We start from the raw sequence: 21,998 nt of genomic DNA, 5'->3' as shown, positions 1-21,998 counted from the left end.
GCTCCATTGTCTGGCCCAAGCAGTGAACAGAGGGTGAGGAGTACAGACACAGAGGGGCTCTGCTCAGGGGCTACCTGTCCTCGGAGTCTGCCCATGGGAAGCCAGAGAGCAAGCAGGTGCCAGGCAGGCCAAGAGTCGGAGTGCCAGTGATAGAAGCATGTGACCAAGAGAGCCAATCCCTGTCATGGGCCTTTATGGGGCTTGTGAGGGGCATGGTTACGCAGCAATGCAGTACCACCCTCTGTCAGGTTCCAGGTCATGATGGGTGAGCATCACAGGTGGGCAGCAAGGACCACATAGGTTGGGGAGTCAGGAAGGGAATAGCTTCCAAGCTCCTGACCCTGAACTAGAACAGAAGGAGTAGAACAATGAAGGGCATTTGAACAAGGGGCTTCAAAGAATTCATCGAAAATTTACATTATTGGGGCCAGAGCTGTGGCTTAGCAGGTTAAGTTTCTGCCTGTTAACTGATATCCCTTATGGGTTCAAGACCCGGCTACTCCAGTTCCAATCCAGCTCCCTGCTAATGCGCCTCAGAAGGCAGCAGGACTTGCCCCCATATGCTTGGGCCCCTCGCCCACTTGGGAGAGCAAGAGGAAACTCCTAGCTTTGGCCTGGCCTCGTGCCAATGACTGCAAGATCTCTGTTTCTGTTCTCTCTGTAACTTGAAGCTCCTCTCAAAACTTTGAGAAAACTGGGAAATAAAAGGAATAGCAGAAGGAAAAATGAAGGCAGTCGTGTAATATACCCCGTCCGCGCAGTTGTGGGCATTTGTCACTTTGAGGGTGGTTAAATGGGCTTAGGCAATAACGAAGCTTCGGGTGATTAAACTCTAACCTATCCTGAGGCTCAGGGTGCAAGTCCAAAGTGCATGGGGGTTGGGGAGCGGGAATTTGGCCTGACCCAATTCTTTCCTGAAGGTGAACTTGGAAAGGCCTGGAGATGGGCCTGCTGGGCTTCCCTGCCTTGTAGAATTCCTGTGTCGCCATGACTCAGCGCATCTTCCCTGGTGCGCAGGCCCAAGTGGGAAAAACAGATGCGGCAAAAGCTTTTTTTTAAGCTAGGAGTCTATGCAAATTAACACTGATCACTGGCTGGTAAGATAGGAGTGACTATTTTTCCTCCCTTTACATGGTCTGCGTGTGACCTCTCTAACTGAAAAAGGGATTTTGTTTAGATTTTATTTAGACAAAAAATCTTGGTGAGGGCAGACGCTTAGCTCACATTAATAGCAAAGAATGCCTCAGTTTGCCCTGTTCCAGGTGAGGTCCTGGAGCCCGTGAGACTGCGGGGCGCCCACGGTAGCCCAGGAACAGCCTCTGGGCCTCAGGTGGCTTTGCACGGCGGGACGCAGACCCTGACAGTGCTAGGTGACCGCTCTGGGGGGGGGACAGAGCCTCTCTCTGCCGTGCGCATCTTTCCTGAGGATCCAGGCTTCCTGTTTTCATTAAGGAAACAGGGAATGCCGAAGCGCTGAGTATGCTGGGGGTGGTGGCCCTAAGCCCGGGCGACTTCATTGGTGAAAAGGCGGCCTATGGTGTTGGTGCATGGCGCCGTGAGCAGAGTTTGCGCAAAAAAAAGGGAAAAAAAAAAAGGTGAAGGTCTGTTCCCTTACGCGGGGCCAGGACCCGGGGCTGCTGGGCAGGAAGCCAGTGGCAGCGCTGGTGCACGGAGGTGAGCCGGTGAGCTTGGGGCTCAGGAGGCACGCGTGCCCCCGGGGGTGGGGTGGGGTATGGGTGCCCGCAGCAGCACCAGCCAGGGTGCAGTGGGGGATCTTGGGGGCTATGTGCCTGCCAGGATGGCTCTCGCCCTTAACAGCCCGCAAAATTTTCTCTGAGGAATTTCAGACAGAGCTGGAAACAGGTCGGGCTGCATATTTTGCTGGAGTGCTTTCTCCCGGTGGAGTTGAAAGTTAAAAGGAAAGGCAGGTTTTGTGTTTTTTTTTTTTTTTTTGCCCGGTAGGGTCCGCCCCTCTGGAGCCTGGGCTAGGAGATAAATGATGGATGCTTCCCCTTCTGTCAAGTCCAGCCTGTCCCTCCCTCGCTGTGCTTCAGAATTCAAATCTGTCGTCTACCTTCTAACGGCCGCAACAGTTTAATCCCGCTTTAAATTTAGGCTCTGGGAACACTGCCCTTCTTTCTCCCTCTGCTGTCCGTCAAGCTGTTTGGGCTTAACTTTTCAACTCTTTGGAAGAAAAGGCCAGTGAGGGCGAGAGGGCTGTGCAGGGAATTTGCAACATGGATTGAACAGTTCATGGTGTTCAGGGACGGGATTTCAGAAATAGCACAAACAGTGGCATGGGTTTTTGAAAAGTTTTTTTTTTTTTTTTTTGGTACCAGAATAAAACTAGATATATTTTAAGGTGGGTTTAATGTGTGATAGCAGAGCGACAGGGTGCATGCGTTGACTGCTTCACTCCCCGAAATGCTGGCAGGAGCCAGTATTGGGCCAGGCTGCAACTTGGGGCTGGCGGGCGTGTTACCACGCCTTGAGCCGCCAGCTGCTGCCACCCCAAGTACCACGGGAGCAGGAACCCGGCATCTAGAACCAGAGTGGGGCTGGGCCAGACACACCGCTGAACTGACCTTGTCATTCATTCTGTTCCGTCAGCTTCTGGATGCCTTGAACCCCCCACTGCTGTCAGGTGACTTGGGGCACAAGTGCTACCCCTCCCATTCACCGGTTTGGGGTCCTTGCTACAATGGCAGAGCTTGTCCATGTGATTCTAGAAAGATACATGCTTTGATCTTACAGTCTTTATTTAACTACATTTTAAAAATATATATATATTGATTGATTGGAAAGGTAGAATAACAGAGAAGCAGAGATAGAATGATCTTCCATTGCGCTGGCTCACTCCAAATAACTGCAACAGTTCGAGCCAGGAGCCTCTTCTGGGTCTCCCTCATCACAAGGCTTTGGGCTATGCTCCACTGCCATCCCAGGCCATAAGCTAGATGGAAACGGAGCAACCGGGACCCGAACTGGTGCACAGATGGGAGTGCCAGCACTTGCAGGTGGAGGATTAGCCAGTTGAGCCATCGCACCAGCCCCTGATCCTACAATTTAAACAGATAAAAACTGGCGTTGAAATGCACGGCTCAGCTCAGCCGTGGAAGGTCTCCCCACTTTGAAAGGTCCTTGCATGTGCTTTTAAAATGTTCGATTTAGCTGCTGGTGGCGTTTACTGACGACCGCCTGACCCAGTACGCTAAGCAAAGGTTTCTCCTCTGCACTTCCGCTTCCTCTGGATTTCCGCTTCCTGTGTCTGCAGGGACACCTGTTGAAGGCGGAAGCTCAGTGTCTGCCCTTCGTAATTCAAGGAGCTGCGGAGGACACGGGGAGTGGCCTGCTGGATAGGACTTGCAAGGAATTTAATAATGAGCTATCAAGGGTGTGCTTTATTCTCTGCTGTTGAAAATCATCTCGTTATATCCTTTATCCTCCTAAATTAAACACGCGCATCCTCACTGTTGCTCGGGGAGGAACTGGAATTCGGAGGTTTGTTGCCTTGTTCCCCAGGCCGAGTGCATGGAGAATTAGAACGGAGTGATCCAAGTATCTGTCACGTTGCTGCCTAGCGTGTGCAGATGCTAGTCTCCCATCAAGTATGTAACATAATATGGTCGTATTCTCTTTTTTTTCTCTCTCTCAGGAACAGCAAATGATGTTCTGAATGGAGACCACGGCAAGGAGCAGAGAGACTCCTATTTCGTGGAGACCCCGTATGGGTACCAGCTAGATCTGGATTTTCTCAAATACGTGGATGACATCCAGAAGGGAAACACCATCAAGAAACTAAACATCCAGAAGAGGCGGAAGGCCGCCGTGCCATGCACAGACGCCAAGGCCACGGCCAGTCAGCAGGCTGTCTGGACTTCCACGGAATCCCTGTCCTCGTCCAACAGTGATGACAACAAGCAGTGCCCCGGCTTCCTCCCAGCCAGAAGCCAGGTGACGTCCACGCCCATTTCCAGGCCACCTGCCCCACTGGAGACATCCCCTTCTTTCTTGACCATCCCCGAAAACCGACAGCTGCCACCTCCCTCACCCCAGCTCCCCAGCCACAACCTTCATGTCACCAAGACACTGATGGAGACCCGGAGAAGGCTTGAGCAGGAGAGAGTCACCATGCAGGTGACGCCGGGGGACTTCCGGAGGCCCAGGCTGGCCAGCTTTGGAGGCATGGGCTCCACAAGCTCCCTGCCCTCCTATATGAGCTCCGGAAACCACAATCCCACCATGCACCAGCTTCAGAATGGTTACCAAGGCAACGGGGACTACAGCGGCTGCATCCCGGCAGCCGCGGCCACCTCCTCCATGGGGAGCTCCATCCGCCACAGCCCCCTAAGCTCAGGAATCTCCACCCCTGTGACCAACGTGAGCCCCATGCACCTGCAGCACATCCGGGAGCAGATGGCCATCGCTCTGAAACGCCTGAAGGAGCTCGAGGAGCAGGTGCGAACCATCCCCGTGCTCCAGGTCAAGATCTCCGTGTTGCAAGAGGAAAAAAGGCAGCTGGCCTCACAGCTGAAAAACCAAAGGGCTATGTCCCAGCACGATGCCTGCGGGGTGAGAAAGCGGTCCTACAGTGCGGGCAACGCCTCCCAGCTGGACCAGCTTTCCCGGGCCCCGAGAAGCGGCGGGGAGCTGTACATCGACTATGACGAGGGCGAGATGGAGAGCGCAGAGCAGAGCTCGCAGCGGATCAAGGAGTTCCGGCAGCTGACCGCGGACATGCAAGCCCTGGAACAGAAGATCCAGGACAGCAGTGGGGAGGCCTCCTGGGAGCCCGTGGAGAACGGACAGTGCGCGCCGCGAGAGTGGCGCTCGGTGGCGGCGGGCGGTGACGAGGCCATGAATGACATCGTGGTCTACCACAGAGGCTCCCGGGCCTGCAAGGACGCAGCCGTGGGGACAGTCAGCGAGACGCGGAATTCGGGGGTCAGCGTGACGGAGGCCATGCTCGGGGTGACTACGGAAGCTGACAAGGAGATTGAGCTGCAGCAGCAGACCATAGAAGCCCTCAAGGAGAAGATCTACCGCCTGGAAGTGCAGCTTAAGGAAACCACGCATGACCGCGAAATGACGAAGCTGAAACAGGAGCTGCAGGCGGCTGGGTTGAGGAAAAGGGCCGACAAGGCCACGCAGGCCCAGCCCCTGGTTGTCAACCAGATGGTGGAGGCAGTGGTCCAGATGCGAGAACAGGTGGTCGGCAATCACGTGGATGTAGTGGACATCGGTGTGGGGACTTGCACGCAGACGAATAGCGTGGGCATCTCCTGCCAGCCCACACAGAAGGATCAAGTGTGTGGGCCCGAGCTGCCCATGAGCTGCTGGGTTGTTAAACAGAGGGTGGACACGTGTGACCAGGCTACCGGAAGGACACTGGAGACCTGCGACCGGAGCGTGAGCGTGGAAGTCGGCGTGTGTGAAACGGGCAGCAACACGGAGGAGTCTGTCAGCGACCTGATGCTCCTCAAGACAAACTTGAACCTCCAAGAAGTGAGATCTATCGGCTGCGGAGACTGCTCCGTGGACGTGGTGCTCAGCCCTCCCAAGGAGCACGCCTCGCGTGGGGTGAACACCGAGGCCGCGGGCCGAGTGGAAGCTGCCATCACGGCCGCGCCGCTGACCACAGACCAGCACACCAGCACGGTTTTACAGCAGGTGGACCAGGTCACCAACACTGAGGCCGCCTCCTTCATCGACGCCTCCACCAACACCTGCCTCAGTACTTTGGACAAGCAGACCAGCACCTGGCCCGTGGAAACACGGACAGTGGCTGCTGGAGAAGGTCGCGTCAAGGACATCAACTCTTCCCCCAAGACGCGGTCCGTCGGAGTGGGGACCGTGCTTTCCGGCAGTTCTGGACTTGACAGGCCGTCGCCAGTGAAGACCAAGGAGTCGGGTGTCGGGCAGATCAATGTTCATGACAGCTATTTGGTGGGTCTCAAAATGAGGACCATAGCGTGCGGGCCCCCGCCGCTGACTGTGGTCCCAGCAGCCGCAGCCAACCGGAGGAGCGTGGGAGTCGGGGATGAGCCCGTTGGGGACTTGACAGAGAAGCCCCAGGCCCAGGCTGCTCCTCCTCCTCCTCCAGGCATGATGGCGGGCCTGGACCACTACATCGAGCGTGTCCAGAAGCTCCTGGCAGAGCAGCAGACGCTGCTGGCGGAGAACTACAGTGAGTTAGCGGAGGCATTCGGGGAGCCTGGCTCACAGATCGGCTCGCTCAACTCGCAGCTCATCAGCACCCTGTCCTCCATCAATTCCGTCATGAGGTCTGCAGGCAGCGAGGAGTTGAGGAACCGTGATCCACAGAACAGCCTGGGGAGGCTCCCAGGTAGGTGGTGGCACCCACGGGGACCTGGGAAGGAGCGCGTGTCTGTACCATTTCGTGTTGCTGTAGGTGGACCTGCCGGGGACTGAGTGGTTCCTAAACAGAGGAGTTATTGGGCTCAGCGTTTCAGGGGACAGTTAGAGGCATCTAGCAATGGCCTGCTTGCTGTAACTTCCTATGGCAGAGGGCATCACACGGTGGTAAGCGTGAGCTAGCTTAGAATAGCCACACCAGTGCAGAGCCCAAAGTAATCCGGGGTCCACCCACGAGGACAGATGAAGATTCCAACTCAGGGTTGTTTTTTTGTTTTTGTTCAATTGTTGTATTAGAAAGTCAGAATTACAGAGAGAAGGAGAGACAGACAAAAGGATCCGCCATTTGCTGGTTCATTCCCCAAGTGGCATCAACAGCCAGAGCTGAGCTCATCCGAAGCCAGCAGCTTCTTCCGGGTTTCCCACGCAGGTGCAAGGTCCCAAGGCTTCGGGCCGCCCTCGACTGCTTTCCCAGGCCACAGGCAGGGAGCCGGGTGGGAAGTGGAGCTGCCGGGATTAGAACCGGCGCCCATATGGGATGCTGGCACGTGCAAGGCGAGGACCTCAGCTGCGAGGCTACCCCGCCGAGCCCCCAACTCGGGAACTTCTGCGTGACGCCCAGACCATGGCAAGAAGGACCAGGAGGGTGTCTTTGCAGCAAATCAGGCTTGTTGTTCATTGCTGGAGCTGTTTCGAAAAGCTGTGGAGGAAGTTTCTGAGTGATCATAGGCAGAATGAAAACTGTTCATGAAACACCCTAAACAACCCCGCGCATTGCCTTTGTCTGGTAGCTTCGTGGGGCTGAGGCCTTGAGCCACAAGAAACATACATGAGTGTTACCTGACCTAGAGGGTGTCCGCGAGCTCTGCCAGGGTTGTTGTTTTAATTATCATGCTGCATTTTCTCTGACAGAAAAAAGGGACACACACACACACAATAGGGAGAGGTTCTGTTCCTGCTAATTCACTCATTTTTGCAACAGCCAGGGCTGAAACACATTGATGCTTGGGGTCTGAAACTGCAGCCTGGTGGCAGGGGTGTGAGTGCTTGAGCCAGCACCTGCCACCTACCACGGCGTGTATGAGCTGGAGGCCGAGGGTCCTGGGACTCGAACCCGGCACCCCACTACACGATGCTGGCGTGCCAAGCATGGATTTCACGTCTGTGCTAGATGCCCATCGCAGGGGCTGCCAGTTTGGCATCCTGTTTTATTCTCGATTTTCCAGTTGAACTGCACATAGAATTGCGTGTGGCGGGGGACAGCAAAGGCCAGGAGAAAGTGACTTGACTATTTTTACCCACGGTTGTCAACAGAGTACCAACTCAGAATACTGATATAAAATGTTTTTTCCGTTAAGACAGCCCATTGATCCTGTTACGAATATAGCAAGGAGGTCGCTGGCTACTCTCACGGGCGCGTAGGGACATCTGTGGAGGGGCGATCAATACTGCCAGAGTTCATAATGCCAACTCTCTGGTTAGGGATTCAGGCCTGTGACTTGAGGGTGCCTTAAGCCACGCGTGAAGAAAAACTGCACATGGATCTCAGAGCTTATTGATCCCCAGAAAAACTTTGGCTCCCATTTCTTCCCACGTGTTTGAACCCCCTTGGATGTCAGGAAGTGATGGATGTGGAGGGGACGGTGCTCCTCCAAGGGCGCAGAGCATGGCGGGTCTGCAGTGGTTTTTACTGTCTATGCTGTGGAACAGGTGTTTGTGGGGAAGCAACAAGGATACCAAACGTGACAGCTGACATGTAGACTTTTAGCATCCATGGAGTTTACGAATAGTACATTTCAGAACAGGTGGAACTAAACTGCTAGGTGGGGTGCAGCCAACCCTCAGGAGCCGCGGCCACATCCTTTCCAAATTAGGTCAGAAGTTGCAATCCGAATAAAATTCCTGCAGACGCAGGTGGCACAGGGGTCATCTCCTGGGGCAGAGTTCTCCGCCCGGCCTTCCTGTCCTCGGAGGACTCAGCTTTCTGCTTCACACTCATGCCGAAATACTCAGCTGTGGCACGGAGTGGCTGGCACGCCCCCTCAGCCTGGCGGCCGGAAGGAAGGTGTGGGTCTGACCCTACAAAAAAAAAAAAAAAAACCGCCTAATCAATCAGTTGCAACACAAGAAACCATCACATTGGGGAACAGAGAACAGATAATTATTTGGGCTTTTTTTTTTTTTAGTTCAGCACACAGAGCAAAGGAGGGCATCTCTGAGGCTGGCATGTCATTGCTTTGTAATCATTTGACTCCTAACGTTCTAATGAAGAAAGAATTTGGTTGGGACCTCAGCCCGGAGGAGTTCAGGATTTTTGTTAGTTGGTGCTTGCTGATACGGGCTGATGGGGGAAGTGTCCTTAAGCTGTCGGGGAGCGCTGTGTCCAGACGAGTGCAGGCTGACTGTGTGAGCACACCACATGACCTACAGAATGACTCGCGCGTTATCCAGAACCCCTGTCTGGCATGGGGGGCTGTGTGGTGCCGAGGGGGATGGGTGTGGTCCTTTCAGACTTGTTCCCTAAATAGCAGAGAAGTGGGGCTTGACCCCTGCTGCACAGCGTGAGTACTCATTTAGGTAAACTTGATACATTGTGTTTTTAGAAGCTGTCAAGTGTGGGCTTTGAAGCCACACAGACTTTTTGTCTGCCCCCAGCACAAACTGGCTTTGTTCCCTGACAGGGAGGGCTTGGAGAGGCAGAGAGTCTGAGGGAGGGATGCCCCGGAGTAGCTGGCGTGGGGTGTGAGCGCTCAGCGGAAGCTGGCCCTCGCTGTCACCATTGGAGGGTGTGCAGGTGGAGAAGAGGTGACCAGACCAGTCACACAGAGCTCTTTTTTATGACGTCTGCGTTATCTTCAGATTTCCAGAGGCTGCTTCCTCCCCCGCCACCCCACGAATAATTATACCCCCCCACCTCTTTTGTCACAATAATTATATGGGCAAAAATAGGAAAACTAGGACCCGGCTAAAGTGCTCACCATGCACGCACCAGGATCCCAGATGGGTGCTGGTTCTAGTCCCAGCAGCCCCGCTTCCCATCCAGCTCCCTGCTTGCGGCCTGGGAAAACAATCGAGGATGGCCCAAAGCCTTGGGACCCTGCACCCGCGTGGGAGACCTGGAGAGGAGGTTCCTGGCTCCTGGCTTTGGATTGGCACAGCTCCACCCTTTGTGGCCACTTGGGGAGTGAATCAATAGACGAAAGATCTTCTCTGTCTCTGCTCCTCTCTGTATAGCTGCCTTTCCAACAGAAATAATTCAATCTTTAAAAAAACAAGTGGGGAAACACCAAGTTAGTTCAGTGTTTCCTTTCTCTGAGTCAAAGCGCAAAATGAAGTGTGAACTCCAGTCCGAAACTCTGCCAGTGATGTGACTTTTTATATGCAAGTGTGCGTTCACTCCCCAAGTGGCTGCAACAGCCGGTGCTGCGCCAATCTGAAGCCAGGAGCCAGGAACTTCTTTCCAGGTCTCCCACATGGGTTCAGGGTCCCAAAGCTTTGGGCCATCCTCGACTGCTCTCCCCGGCCACAAGCAGGGAGCTGGATGGGAAGTGGAGCTGCCGGGATTAGAACCGGCACCTCAGGTGTTCAAGGCGAGGATGTTAACGATCACGCTATCGCGCCGGGCCCTCACCTATTTTTTTTTTTAATGACCAAGAGGAATAGACATTTTCCCCATGTTTAACAGTCAGTGATGCCACATTGATGCAGCTGTAATTTGGTAGTGACCAAAAATATTCTGTATTTTTCGATGCTTAGCGGTGTAAATTGAGTGTATTTTTTTTTTCATGGGCATGTTAAAGGGAGTAGATTTCTGCTTATCATGAAAACCATAAATCAAAATGTTTGTCTTTTCTGTGAATCAGTTGGGCTGTTTGGGTGTAAGGAGTTGTACCCCTTGTGCACGCAGCCTGTCCCCCGAAGCAGGCATCTCTGGGTGCGTGTACTGTGACCCTGTGAGGGGCAGCGGGGCACCTACTGGCCATTCCAGAGAGCTCCTTTGTGGCCCTGGCTGCCTGGTGACTCGTAGCAGCGTGTGAAGAACTCCCTTGTCGTGTGTGAGATGACAGGGTTGATCAAGTTCCTCTGTGAGGGTCTCTTGCAGCAGGATTAGTCCAGAAAAGGAGCTGTTAGCAGGAATGCCCATCAGGGGCACCTGAGAACGCTTCCTGGGTTTGCCCATGACTGTACCACCTCCGCTGCCCCCCCCACCTAACAGGCACCCCCAAGGTGCAAGTTGAGGGGGATGTTCTGATACACAGCCCAAGAGCCACGCTGCTTAGCCTGGGATCAGAGCTTCATGAACAACCCTGTGTTGGAGCTTCTTCGGCCGACAGAGCAAGATCTTTCTGAGATAATCCGAAGAGGCCACAGCCTCAGGAAGACTTGGGGTGCAGGCATCAGGTCCCAGGGGAAGCGTTTTTTACAAGCCATGATCCTGACCGCCAGCCCGGTGAGCCCTGTACCTGGCACTCGGCTGTCAGTCCTGCCTGCTCTTTGAGAAGTAAGGCTTCTGTCGATGGGTGTTAGTGCCAGGAAGGTGTGTCCTAGGCAATTGTGTGGGCTCGCCACGGCCCACGCGTGGGCAGGAGCAGCTTCTGAGAACTGAAACGTGTGTGAGTTCCTGGATGTCGGTCACACACCACGCAGATAGCATTGGTATTGGAGAACAGCAACAGCCGTCCCGCCAGAGCCGTGGGGGCACCGTGGGGCATCCGTGCTCAGCCACGTCTCTGGCCAGATCAGTTGACAGCTCTGCATTCAAGGTCAGCTACAGGCTAAATCTGCTACTGCACCATGGAGGTGAAGGGGTGGGGACCTTGCAGACAACTGCCGTTCTGTTGGGAACTCAGGCTGTGGGTCACCACCTATGATGGCAAATTTCAGGTGCCAACTAGCATGCCCGTACAACAGGCTTGGGGGTCTCTCTGAAGCCTGCGGAGACAAGAGAAGGCCTTTGCATCCGAGGTGGGTGGAACACCCTTGAACCCACCTTGAGTTCTCGCATCCTGGGTTTTCTGGGTGCAGTACTGCGGGTAGTGTGTATTAAATATGGGTGGGGTTCTGCTGACGGAGCGCCTAAGCAATAGTCCACTCTGGCATTTTGAGTGCTGGCTTTTTAGATACTCGGGTGGTGAAGATCGATGTGTGGTGTCCTCTCAGGCCGCATATTGAACACCTCCCCTCCAAAGCGGGAAGGCATTGGGCCGTCCCCAACTGCTTTCCCAGGCCACAAGCAGGGAGCTGGATGGGAAGCAGGGCTGCTGGGATTAGAACCGGCGCCCATTCCCGGGCATTCAAGGTGGGGACTTTAGCCACTAGACCACCTTGCCAGGCCCAAGAGTGATTTTTTGAAAGCATCAACCCGTATTTGTTACAGAAACAGTGGGAAATTAGGATCACCAAAGCTGTTTAATTTTGGTAGAATTTTCCAGATACAATTTTTTCTCCTATATGGGTATCTATATTGTATATTAACATACTTTCAACAGGATCATACCAACATGGCATATTTAATCACATCATAGGCTTCTTTCCATACTAGCCACATTAATTCCAGAATATTGGCCTAGCGTGTCTGCGTCATCCAGTGGCTAAGAAGCGTCTGCCATCAGTAGAAGCACTTTGGCACACAAGAGGAAAAAAATGGGCCACAACTGTTTTATACCCTAACAACAGTTGTATTCTTGGTGATCATCATGTACCTTGTACCACAGGTCCCAAAACAGGAGGACAGGCTGTGAGGTCTGTGCAGCTGGTGAAGGGGGTGGGTGGTTTGGGTCACGGGAAGATAAGGAAAGATTGGCAACCCAGGGAGAAGAGGAGAAAGTAAGCCGAGACTGCCCCACTCTCCTGGCAGTGGACTGGTCCCCTGTGCTGCCATGCTGTGCTGAGCCCACGGGCACCCCAAGAGCAGGTAGGCGCTACAGGTTTGCAGGTGCACTGGTACCAGCTTACGGGCACTCCAGAATCCATGGCTGAGCAAGTGTTTACTGGGTTTCGGAGCAGGAACTTCTTTCTAGGTGACGTCACAGCAGCTGTGGTATTGGAGCTCATTGGGAGCCCAGGGCGGGAGTTGGAGTAAGAAGCCTTGTCGGTGTGGACATGGTCTCTGGGGGTGCAGGGTCAGGGTCAGAGGTGGCCTTGGGGGGGCCTGGGTTCGAGTGGAGGAAGCCACTGGAGACGACGACACACTCAGCAGCCTGGTTTGTTCCGTCTTGCCATCACACACTCTGTCTCCTCTTCCTCACTCACAGGAAGTAAGCTGGGATGCACCTGCAAGTGCAGAGGTCTTCAGCCTGGACCTCTGGGGGCCCCGACGGGCTCGCCTGACCAGGACCTGGGCACCCCAGAAGAGAGGCCCTTCAGCAGCCGGAGTGCCTTCACCACTCAGGAAATGTCTCCCTCGCCCGTGAACCTGACTGATGACCAGATAGCCGCCGGACTCTATGGTAACGTCTCTAACGTCTAGTCCTTCTCCTTAGGGAATCCAGGAGCAGCACTGGCCGCATTCCAGCGTAATAGCAGTGTACTGCCTAAGTTGACCTGGAAAAAAAAAATTATACCCATTAGGAAAGTAGGCCTGGGCTCTGAGGATCGTCAGGCCCTTGGAAGACATGGATCTGATGGTACAGATGAGATGCTGTTTTAAATAGCAGTTCCCACTGTCATGTTCCAGCAGGTATATATTTTCCCCAGGTTATCTCAGTGGCAGCAACAGAGTCCCAGTAATAATGCTGGTGCCTAAATGGCTTGGGGGATCAGACGAGACAGCACGTCACTTTGTCAACACTGGAGCCTGCTGGAAATGCCAGTTGTCACTGGTCTTGCTATGTCTGCAAGTACTGATGGATTGCCCTTCTATTTCAAGAATGCTCTCGATGGAGCTTTGGCTGACTTCCTGTGTGTGTTCCTTCAGTGAATTTGGTGCAGTTTTCTCACAGGAAATGATGTGGACACCAAGATCCACATTTACATGTTAGGGAACTTGCAAATGTAGCCGAAAAGTAAGTTTCTTTCGGTGAAAACATTTTGAGTCCCAAATATGCTTTTTTTGTTTGTTTGTTTTATAAAATGGGCTTTCCCCTGAACTTTTTGACTACACGACGCTACAGGAAGAGACTACCTGTTCATTTAAACTCTCCAAGTAAGCGTTTCCCGTTCCTTCTGCTCACAGCAGGTGCAAATAACGAAAACACACTGAAGTCCATCATGAAGAAAGACGGTAGCAAAGACTCCAACGGCGCAAAAAAGAATCTCCAGTTTGTTGGCATCAATGGAGGGTAAGGAGGGATGCCGGGACTTGGGCTTGTCACTGCCTGTCCGTCTCCTCTGCCACCTCCTACCCATTCGAGTTTCAGCCAGGGTGCCTAGGCTGGGATGGTACTGCAGCGCGCCTGGCGAAGATGCCCTGCTCACAAAGGCGCATGTGGCTTCTGTCTCCTCCTCCTCTTGCTGTCTTTAAGGATCTGGCGCTCTTAAGGACGCACTAGCCATCTCACTGAAGGTTGTAGCCAGGAGCGGGGCTCCTGCCCTGTGTTGGACCACTTGTACTTGGCTGTGTTAGAACTCACAAAATGAGCAGAAAAAGACCAAGAGCGTGGCTCCCTTTAGGATCCTCAGAACGGGCCGCTTGCCTGCCCCCTGGTGGCCACAAACCAAACTGCAGGGCCTCCCCTCAGGGGTCACCTGAACGTGTGGTCAGTTTCTTTACCTGGTCAGGAAGAGGCATATTGCCTGTTCGCGCTTTCCTGTCCAGTTGGCCCAAGTACATGAGTAAGTCTGTTTGTCCTCCTACAGTGAAACCAAAGCAGTTAACTGATTAATCAGTGCACAACCGCAACAAGAAAACAATAGTACAAGATTAATTCAGATGACATTTATAGTGGAGCGTTACCACTAAGGCGTCAACATCATGGTGCCTGGTTTTTCCAAGTCCAGAATCTGTAAGCAGCTCACCCTTCCTTGAACATTCTATCGCTGGGTCTGTGTGGGCGCACTTTGCATCTCCTGAAATTCCAATTGCCACCTAGGTATGAAACAACTTCAAGTGAGGATTCGAGCTCAGATGAAAGTTCTTCTTCCGAGTCAGATGACGAATGTGATGCCCTTGAATACCCTCCTGAAGAAGAGGAGGAGGAAGAGGAGGAGGAGGAGGAAGACACTCGGGGAATGGCTGAAGGGCAACACGCAGTTAACATGGAAGGTTTCAAGTCCGCCAGGGTGGAAGATGAAATGCAGGTTCCGGAATGTGAACCTGAGCAGGTGGAAATCAGAGAGAGGTGTGGTACCCTCCCCTGCCCTCCCCTGACTCCTCCCGTGTGTAAGGTACACCAGCAATGTGGCTGTCAAGTTCAGAGACTCTGCACTTGGCGTGTGCTCGTACCTGTCCCTTAGCAGTGCACACACGTCTTGTAGGAGGACTGATAAATACACGTCAGGCAGATGGCAGCTGTTACATCACTTGTGGTGGCAGAGAGAATGGCTTATGGTCTGAAACTTCATTAAAACTACCATCCACTAAAGCTGCCACTTGCTGAAACACCTTCCTTGTACTTAAAGAGGTCTTGAATATTTTGATGGCTAACATCCTTGTTTTGAAATGTCAGGTTTTATCTCTAGCCATTCTATGCTGGTACAGGTGGCAGTAGTTTTAGTATTCCCCACGAGTGATCACGCCACTGCAGGAATGGATTTGGGAGGGTGTCATCACCGAGATAAAATATCCAACCCTCCCCTGGTTGGCTGAAACACACGCCTAACAACAAAACAGGGGACTCTGAGCAAATACGGATGTGAGATTCATACCAAACACGAGAGCTGGAAACTTCAGTCTGGTGTCCTCTATGTGAGACAGAAATAAAACATTCCAGAAAACTTAGCTCATTTGGCAAATGAAACTTTGCCTTCACATAAGATAAGTGTTTGTATTTCCAGGCATTTTCACATGGCTCAACTATCTTGTCACCTGGCTATTTATAGCAGCATTGTTTAGATAGAATCTAATACATCACCATCTAATTTCTTCTCAAATGGGTTAAAGAATTGCCAATGTGGGTTCTGCTATGCGGTGAACGAATCAGCCGAATAGTGGAGTTTAGTCGTTTGAACCTCTTTAGCCGTTCAAGAGTAAGAATATTTTTTCCAGAACTTAGAAAAGGAACAAACTAAAATCCCCAAACGTGTTTCCATCCTGTCCTAAAGGCCAGCTGTTGGAAATGAAAGTCACCTCCCTGAGATGAGCTCAGGCTGCGGGCAGATGTTGGCTGTCCAGCGCAACATCAGCCTTTGGTTAGCTCGGGGCAATCAGCCCAACCCTGATCACCTCGAACCAGCCTGACTTACCTGTGCTGCCGAGAGAACACCTGGCCTTTGAATTGGATAGAAATAATTTGCCTTCTGTGGTTACTCATAAACTTTCTCCTCCCCCTCTTAGGTATGAATTAAGTGAAAAGATGTTATCTGCATGCAACTTGCTGAAAAATAATATCAATGACCCCAAAGCCCTGACCAGCAAAGACATGGTGAGTGACCAGTTGGGTGAGCATCACCATAGCAGCAGCTGGAGCCTGTCTCTGACCGGTTGTTGTAGGCTTGCTACCCCCTGAACTACACTTGGTCCCCTGTATGCTCGTAGCCATGGCTTCAGGCATCGCACACCTGCAGAGAGATGCGAGGGTCAGTTGCCTCACGCACCTCTTCCTGCATGCTCCCACTTCAATGCATAGACCCCTGTGGTCCAGGGAACGGTACCCTGGTCCTCTTTTTGGTTTGTTTTTTTCTGAGGTTTACATACGTTTTTAAAAGCACTCTATCTGGGCTAAGGTCAGCAATGCTTTACGGTTAGGAAACTGCATCTTATGTTCCAATGTGGAGTGCAGGCAGCCACTATTTAATACAGAAAAACCACCACACTTGTTCACGCAGGTAATACGCACTTCAGTCTGCACTTGTCGGCAGCTCTTTGATCACACTTTATGCTGGAATAAGTTGATGCTTGGAGAAAAAAGTGCTTGATAAGGCTTACAGGGTTAACAGCAGAGGTCTGGGGTCAAGAGGTTAAGACTAGAAGGGGCACAAGACTTAGCATAATCTTGAAAAAAATGACCCAGCTTTGTAATGTCAAGGCCACGGCCCCAGGGCAGCCTGTTCAATTGAACTAGTGATGGCTCGTCACCACCCTGCTCTCCCTGAGTCCCAAAAGAGGTACTGCTTAGTGCGGGGACTGGGTTATACTTCCTTGGGTACTAGATTTTTGTTAACTAAGTTACATTTTTAAAAAAGAATTTTATTTTTGATCTGGGGCAGGGTAAGGTGACAGTTCTGCACCTCCGAATTGCCAGGCACGGTGTTGGCACCACATGGTCTGTGGGGCAGTTTTCGTTGATGACTATGTCTCCCATGTAAAGGTATCTGAAGTACGGGGCTGTGACTTAGCGTGTGCCTGGGCCAGAGAGACCCTCACCAGGACACTGACTATGGAATCGAGCCAGCCCACTCCCATCATCCCAGGACAAAGAGGGCCTCGTGGGTGTGGGGCAGCCGAGCAAGGCTTTCCAGTTGCCTGGACGCACGTTTAAGCTGGGCAAGGTTCAGCCCAGTGCGTGCGGACGGTGCAGCTCCATAAAAGGCAGCCCAGGCAGCCAGCTTGTGCACGCCTGTGTTTCCTGAGAGTGGCTTCTGCCCAAGTTCACTTCTGACTCTACAAGGCCTGGAGCCTGGGATCTGGGAGCCGGGTGGCAGGAAGCGCAATGGACGGAGCCTCTAACGGTCCGCTCCTTGTTTTGGCAGCGCTTCTGTCTCAACACCCTGCAGCACGAGTGGTTCCGCGTGTCCAGCCAGAAGTCGGCCGTGGCCGCCATGGTGGGAGACTACATCACGGCCTTCGCCGCCATCTCGCCGGAAGTGCTGCGCTACGTCATCAACATGGCCGACGGCAACGGCAACACGGCGCTGCATTACAGCGTGTCCCACTCCAACTTCGAGATCGTGAAGCTGCTGCTGGACGCGGGTGCGTGGGCCTCCCTGGGTCCTCCCAGGTGCCCTCGGGGAGGGGTAGAGAACGTCCCCCCATGAGCTCAGCCCGACGCCTTCTGGCAGAGTGCCACCCAGCCCTGGACCTGAGCCTCATTGCCACCTGCACCGGCTGCCCCGGGCCTGGCCCGCTGGCTTTCAGGAGGCAGACTGGGGTTGATGACAGCCCCACTCCTCCTCCTGTGTGGGTCTGTCCACACCCAGCAACGGCCAGTGGGGCAGGATAACTTTTCCATCATCAGAGACAAGGCCTCGTTGTCACTAGAAAGACGCTCGTTTCTTTTCAAGTCCAGACAGACAGAGCAAGCATCAGGCCATGGGTTCGGTCCTCAGCTAGCCACAACAGCCAAGGCTAAGCCAGGCCCAAACCAGGAGACGGGAGCTAGGCTTGGGTCTCCTGCTCGGGTGGCAAGGGCGCAAGCGCCGTGGTCACCTCATGCTGCGCTCCCGGGGGCGTTAGCGAGGAGCTGCATTGGCAGTAGAGTGGCCGACATGCAGGCTGGCACCCACGTGGGATGGTACCACTGCTTCCCCAAAGGTGGGCTCCCCAGCACCACTGAATGGGTTGCGTCTGCATCTCTATGGACCCCCCAAAGCAGCCAGCAGAGCTCGCAGCTGTTGTGCTGCCACCCCCAGGAGAGACTTGCAGTCGGGACTTGTGAGCTAGAAAACAGTTCTGTGGTTTGGCACAGAAACATCTCTCCCGCTTCCTTCATGGTCATGCTTGGTCCGCGGACACCTGGCGCCACCTCCCTGGCCTCCCCCGCAGGCCTGGCCTCCTCTTCCTCTTGGGTGCGGCTTCTCTCCCTAAGGGCACACGTCTCTTGCAGATGTGTGCAACGTGGATCACCAGAACAAGGCGGGGTACACCCCCATCATGCTGGCCGCCCTCGCTGCAGTGGAGGCCGAGAGGGACATGCGGGTCGTGGAGGAGCTGTTCGCCTGTGGGGATGTCAACGCCAAAGCCAGTCAGGTTGGTGGGCTCCCTTCCTGGGCTGCTTGCAGACCCAGCCCGAGTGTGTGCCATCTGGTGGTCCTGGCTGGCCATGCCGGTGCAGTGTCCCCCATCCTACCCCCCCCAGCCACAGGTGCTCCCTGTCTCCCATCAGCATCGGGGTCCTGAATCCCCCTGTGCTCCCAGCCCAGCTTTCCAGCCCTGGCTGAGACCAGACCAGACCTCCAAGCTAACAGGAAAACTGCTCCCCATTCCACGACCTTCCGTAGCTCACACCAGCCCCGGGTCATCCGCGTATTCCCCGTCCTCACACTCCACTCTCCCTGGCTGCTTCCCGCAGGCGGGCCAGACGGCCCTCATGCTGGCGGTCAGCCACGGCCGGATCGACATGGTCAAGGGCCTGCTGGCCTGCGGGGCCGATGTCAACATCCAGGATGACGAGGGCTCCACCGCCCTGATGTGCGCCAGTGAGCACGGCCACGTGGAGATTGTCAAGCTGCTCCTAGCCCAACCGGGCTGCAACGGGCACCTGGAGGACAACGTAAGCCTCGCAGCCCAGGGCGGTGGGCACGGGCCCGGGGAGGGAGGGAGAACGTGGCCTCCTCCCCTCCTGGGGGCTCTGCCTTGGCATGCAGGCTCGTTCCCGTCATCACCTAGCGTGGCAGGGTTTACTGTAGGTGCAGTCACCCTCGTGTTAGCCAAGGTCAAAGGCAGGACTCATAAAAGGTGACGCAGTTAGGAACCAGAACTCGTGTTGCAGGAAGTAAACGGGTGGCCCCTGCACGCTCTGACCCAGTGTAGGCCCTTTAATAATTGGAAAGGCAGAGTTGTCCATAGGATGGCTCACTGCCCAGATGGCCTGGCATAGCCAGCAGCGTGTATCCCTGTGGGCAATGGTTTGTGTCCTGGCTGCTGCACTCCCAGTCCAGCCCCTTCACTTACGGCCTGGGAAAGCAACAGAGGGTGACTCAAGCCCTTGGGCCCTTGCACCCAAGTAGGAGATCTAGAAGAAGCTCCTAGATCCTGATTTTTCCTCTTAACTCTGCCTTCCAAATAAAAGCTTAAAAATAGATCTTAATTAAACACAAATAGCACAGCTTCCCATCAGGGGCTTAACTTGCTTTGCCACCATGCCAGTTCCCAATGCAGGCGCACCGCCTAAGTAAGCTGCGACAAGTTGACGTCCAAGTACCTAAGATGGCTCCATCCCCAAATAGCTCCTTGACCAGGAAACCACCTCTGTGTGTGCAACCAGGCCTTCTAAGGAGCTGACATTTGGGTGGGGAGCCTGCCAAGACCCATTGGGGTAGGTTAGTTGTGCAGAGCTCAGCGCCTGGTGCACAGGGCGGCACCAGGCCTTGCTTCGGCTCAGAGCCCCATGGGATGGAAGAGCAAGCCTCCTGCTGGGCCCCACCAGCCCAGGGCAACGCTAGCAGGCCAGGCTAACCATTGCACAGCCCTGCCTTACCTTTCTCCAGGAGTATTAGCTGCACTTGGCTTGGCTTGCCCTTATCTGCCGCAGCGGACAAGCTTAGAGACAAGGTGCCAGGGGGTCACAGAACCCCAGCACCTTCCAGAAAGCCTGGCCACCCTGGCTCCTATGCCTACTGCCTTCCCCAGGAAGGAGAGGGAACCCCCAGCCTCCGAAAGGAAAACAGCGCCCAGAACTGAGTGTGGGAGGGGAGGAGAGTTGGGCCGGCCCCTCCAGCCAGCGTGTGACCGCCTGCGGGGTGGCAGTGCCAGCAGCCCCGCCTCACTGGCTCCTTCTGTCCTCAGGATGGCAGCACTGCGCTCTCCATTGCCCTGGAGGCAGGGCACAAGGACATCGCCGTACTTCTCTACGCCCATGTCAACTTCGCCAAGGCCCAGTCTCCGGTCAGTGTCGTGCGTCTGGCCCTTGGAACCAGGCGGAAGGCTGCCAGGCCAGCTGGCCCTCTGCCTCGGGAAGTGGATGGGAGATGCAGTGTTTGCGTTGGTGCTGAAAATGCAACAAGTTGCAGTGTGGAGCTGCGGAGTGCGTCCCATGCACCCCACCCTGAAGGCGAGGGCCACTGAGCCCCCGTGGCCCTTCCACCGCCTCCCCTCCTCTGTGCGGGAGGATGCTGGGGGGGGGGGGCTCCCCGCAAGCCCAGGGGCATGTGCATCCTGTTCCTGGCACACATGGAGAAGAATCTGCAGAGCACAAGTTCAAGGAAGCAGCCTTCCCAGAACACACAGACCAGGCTGGCCTTACTGCGGGTGGACCTCCGCCTGGCCCTGGCTCCTGGGCAGTTGCTGGAGGCAGTGGCCCAGTGCCCATGTCCCAGGCGACACATCTGCAGCCCCTCATTAACCGCCTGTTGTCTTCCTTTCCTGGTCTCCAGGGCACCCCTAGGCTCGGAAGGAAGACGTCTCCCGGTCCCACCCACCGAGGCTCATTCGACTGACCATGCGCAACAAGCCCCCACTTGCATGCCACCGTCACGCTGCTGCTCGTGCCTGTTGGGGCAGCCGAATCTGAACGTACACCTGTCGTGCCTGAGCTCACCAGCACATGGGAGCACGGGGCCAAGGGCAGAGACTGGGGCTCCCCCAGCACGCTGGAGGCCGCCCTCGCCCCAGCTGGGCCCCCGTCGGGCCCCCGTCGGCCCCGTCCATTGCTGCTGAGAGCTTGCCCCATCCTGTACAGCTGCATGGCATGGTCACCTGGCCAGGCAGCTGCTGCTTGGCCACCCCCATTCCTCACCGTGGCCACTGCAGGTTCTCCTCGAAACTCTGCCACTGGTATTGGCACTCAGTTAGCACGGGGCTGTTCTGAAATGCCATCCTGGGATGGACCTGTGGGGCTCAGGTCACCTCCCTCAGTCTACACTAAGGACGCCGAAATGACTTTAGCCATGCACCCTGCAGGTCAGAGCTGGTAGTCCCTGCTTCAGAAATGAAATTTACAAAAGGAAATGTCAGTTTTATCCAGGCGGAAGCATTGTACGACTTTTTATATAAAAGCTATATATGAAATCAACACAGTATTTTCAACTTTTCTATTCCATAGTGACCCAAGTCAGGAAGAAACACCTGTAGCATGACCATGTTTTCATCAGTAATTGCACATCCGTACCTTTGTCTCATGATACAAAGGTTGAACTGTTACGGGAACCTGTTGTAAGGAAACAGGGCGTAGACGTTCGCGAAACCCAATGTAGTTCTCCATGTATTTATACATGTCCTTATACCATGTCACATTTACTCTGGTTCTGTGTGTATTTAAATGTTTGAAGTGCCTTAGACTCTTGCCATATTTTCCAAATAAAATTTCCTTGAAGCAGCTTTCTCTGCCCAGTCTCTGCCAGCCGTCTGCCAGGTGGCGGTGAGCGCCACCGCCCAGTGGAGCAGACATATGTGTCCAGGCTGCCAGCTTGGAAACATGCTGGTCCAATAGCACCTGTGTTCAAATCCTTCCAGTGTAGAAGAACTCGGACCATGTTGTTAGAGAAGCGGAAGCCCCGGTATTTGGAGCCCCACGTTCCAGAAATGGATATGTGAACACGCATGGCGACCAGAATTCGTGCTGGACATCGCGGCCTGCGGAGTCTAACCAAGGCCACGTGTGAGACATGGGCACACTGGCACCTATTTCAGTGTCCCCTAGTTCCCTCCC

At 54.3% G+C, this 21,998-nt stretch overlaps 1 protein-coding gene across 2 annotated transcripts in view; it reads left to right on the top strand.

Moving 5' to 3' along the window:
* KANK1 (KN motif and ankyrin repeat domains 1) overlaps window positions 1-20,848 on the top strand; it is a 45,118-nt gene extending 24,270 nt beyond the window's left edge. Inside the window, exons 2-11 of one of the 2 annotated variants that reach the window (XM_004591834.2) lie at window positions 3,656-6,346; window positions 12,630-12,824; window positions 13,550-13,655; window positions 14,406-14,654; window positions 15,809-15,896; window positions 17,164-17,383; window positions 18,237-18,379; window positions 18,702-18,902; window positions 20,138-20,236; window positions 20,725-20,848. In XM_004591834.2, the coding sequence (XP_004591891.2) occupies window positions 3,656-6,346; window positions 12,630-12,824; window positions 13,550-13,655; window positions 14,406-14,654; window positions 15,809-15,896; window positions 17,164-17,383; window positions 18,237-18,379; window positions 18,702-18,902; window positions 20,138-20,236; window positions 20,725-20,787 (4,055 nt within the window). In that variant the 3' untranslated portion in view covers window positions 20,788-20,848. The remainder of the gene's footprint in view (window positions 1-3,655; window positions 6,347-12,629; window positions 12,825-13,549; window positions 13,656-14,405; window positions 14,655-15,808; window positions 15,897-17,163; window positions 17,384-18,236; window positions 18,380-18,701; window positions 18,903-20,137; window positions 20,237-20,724) is intronic. The other variant, XM_036496803.2, reaches the window with a different exon arrangement.
* Window positions 20,849-21,998: the final 1,150 nt, after the last annotated feature.

This window comes from Ochotona princeps, chromosome 31 (genome assembly GCF_030435755.1).
Source record: "Ochotona princeps isolate mOchPri1 chromosome 31, mOchPri1.hap1, whole genome shotgun sequence".
NCBI classification, from domain to species: domain Eukaryota; kingdom Metazoa; phylum Chordata; class Mammalia; order Lagomorpha; family Ochotonidae; genus Ochotona; species Ochotona princeps.
Note: the sequence above shows the minus strand (reverse complement) of the source record. Positions and strands in the feature narration are given on the sequence as shown.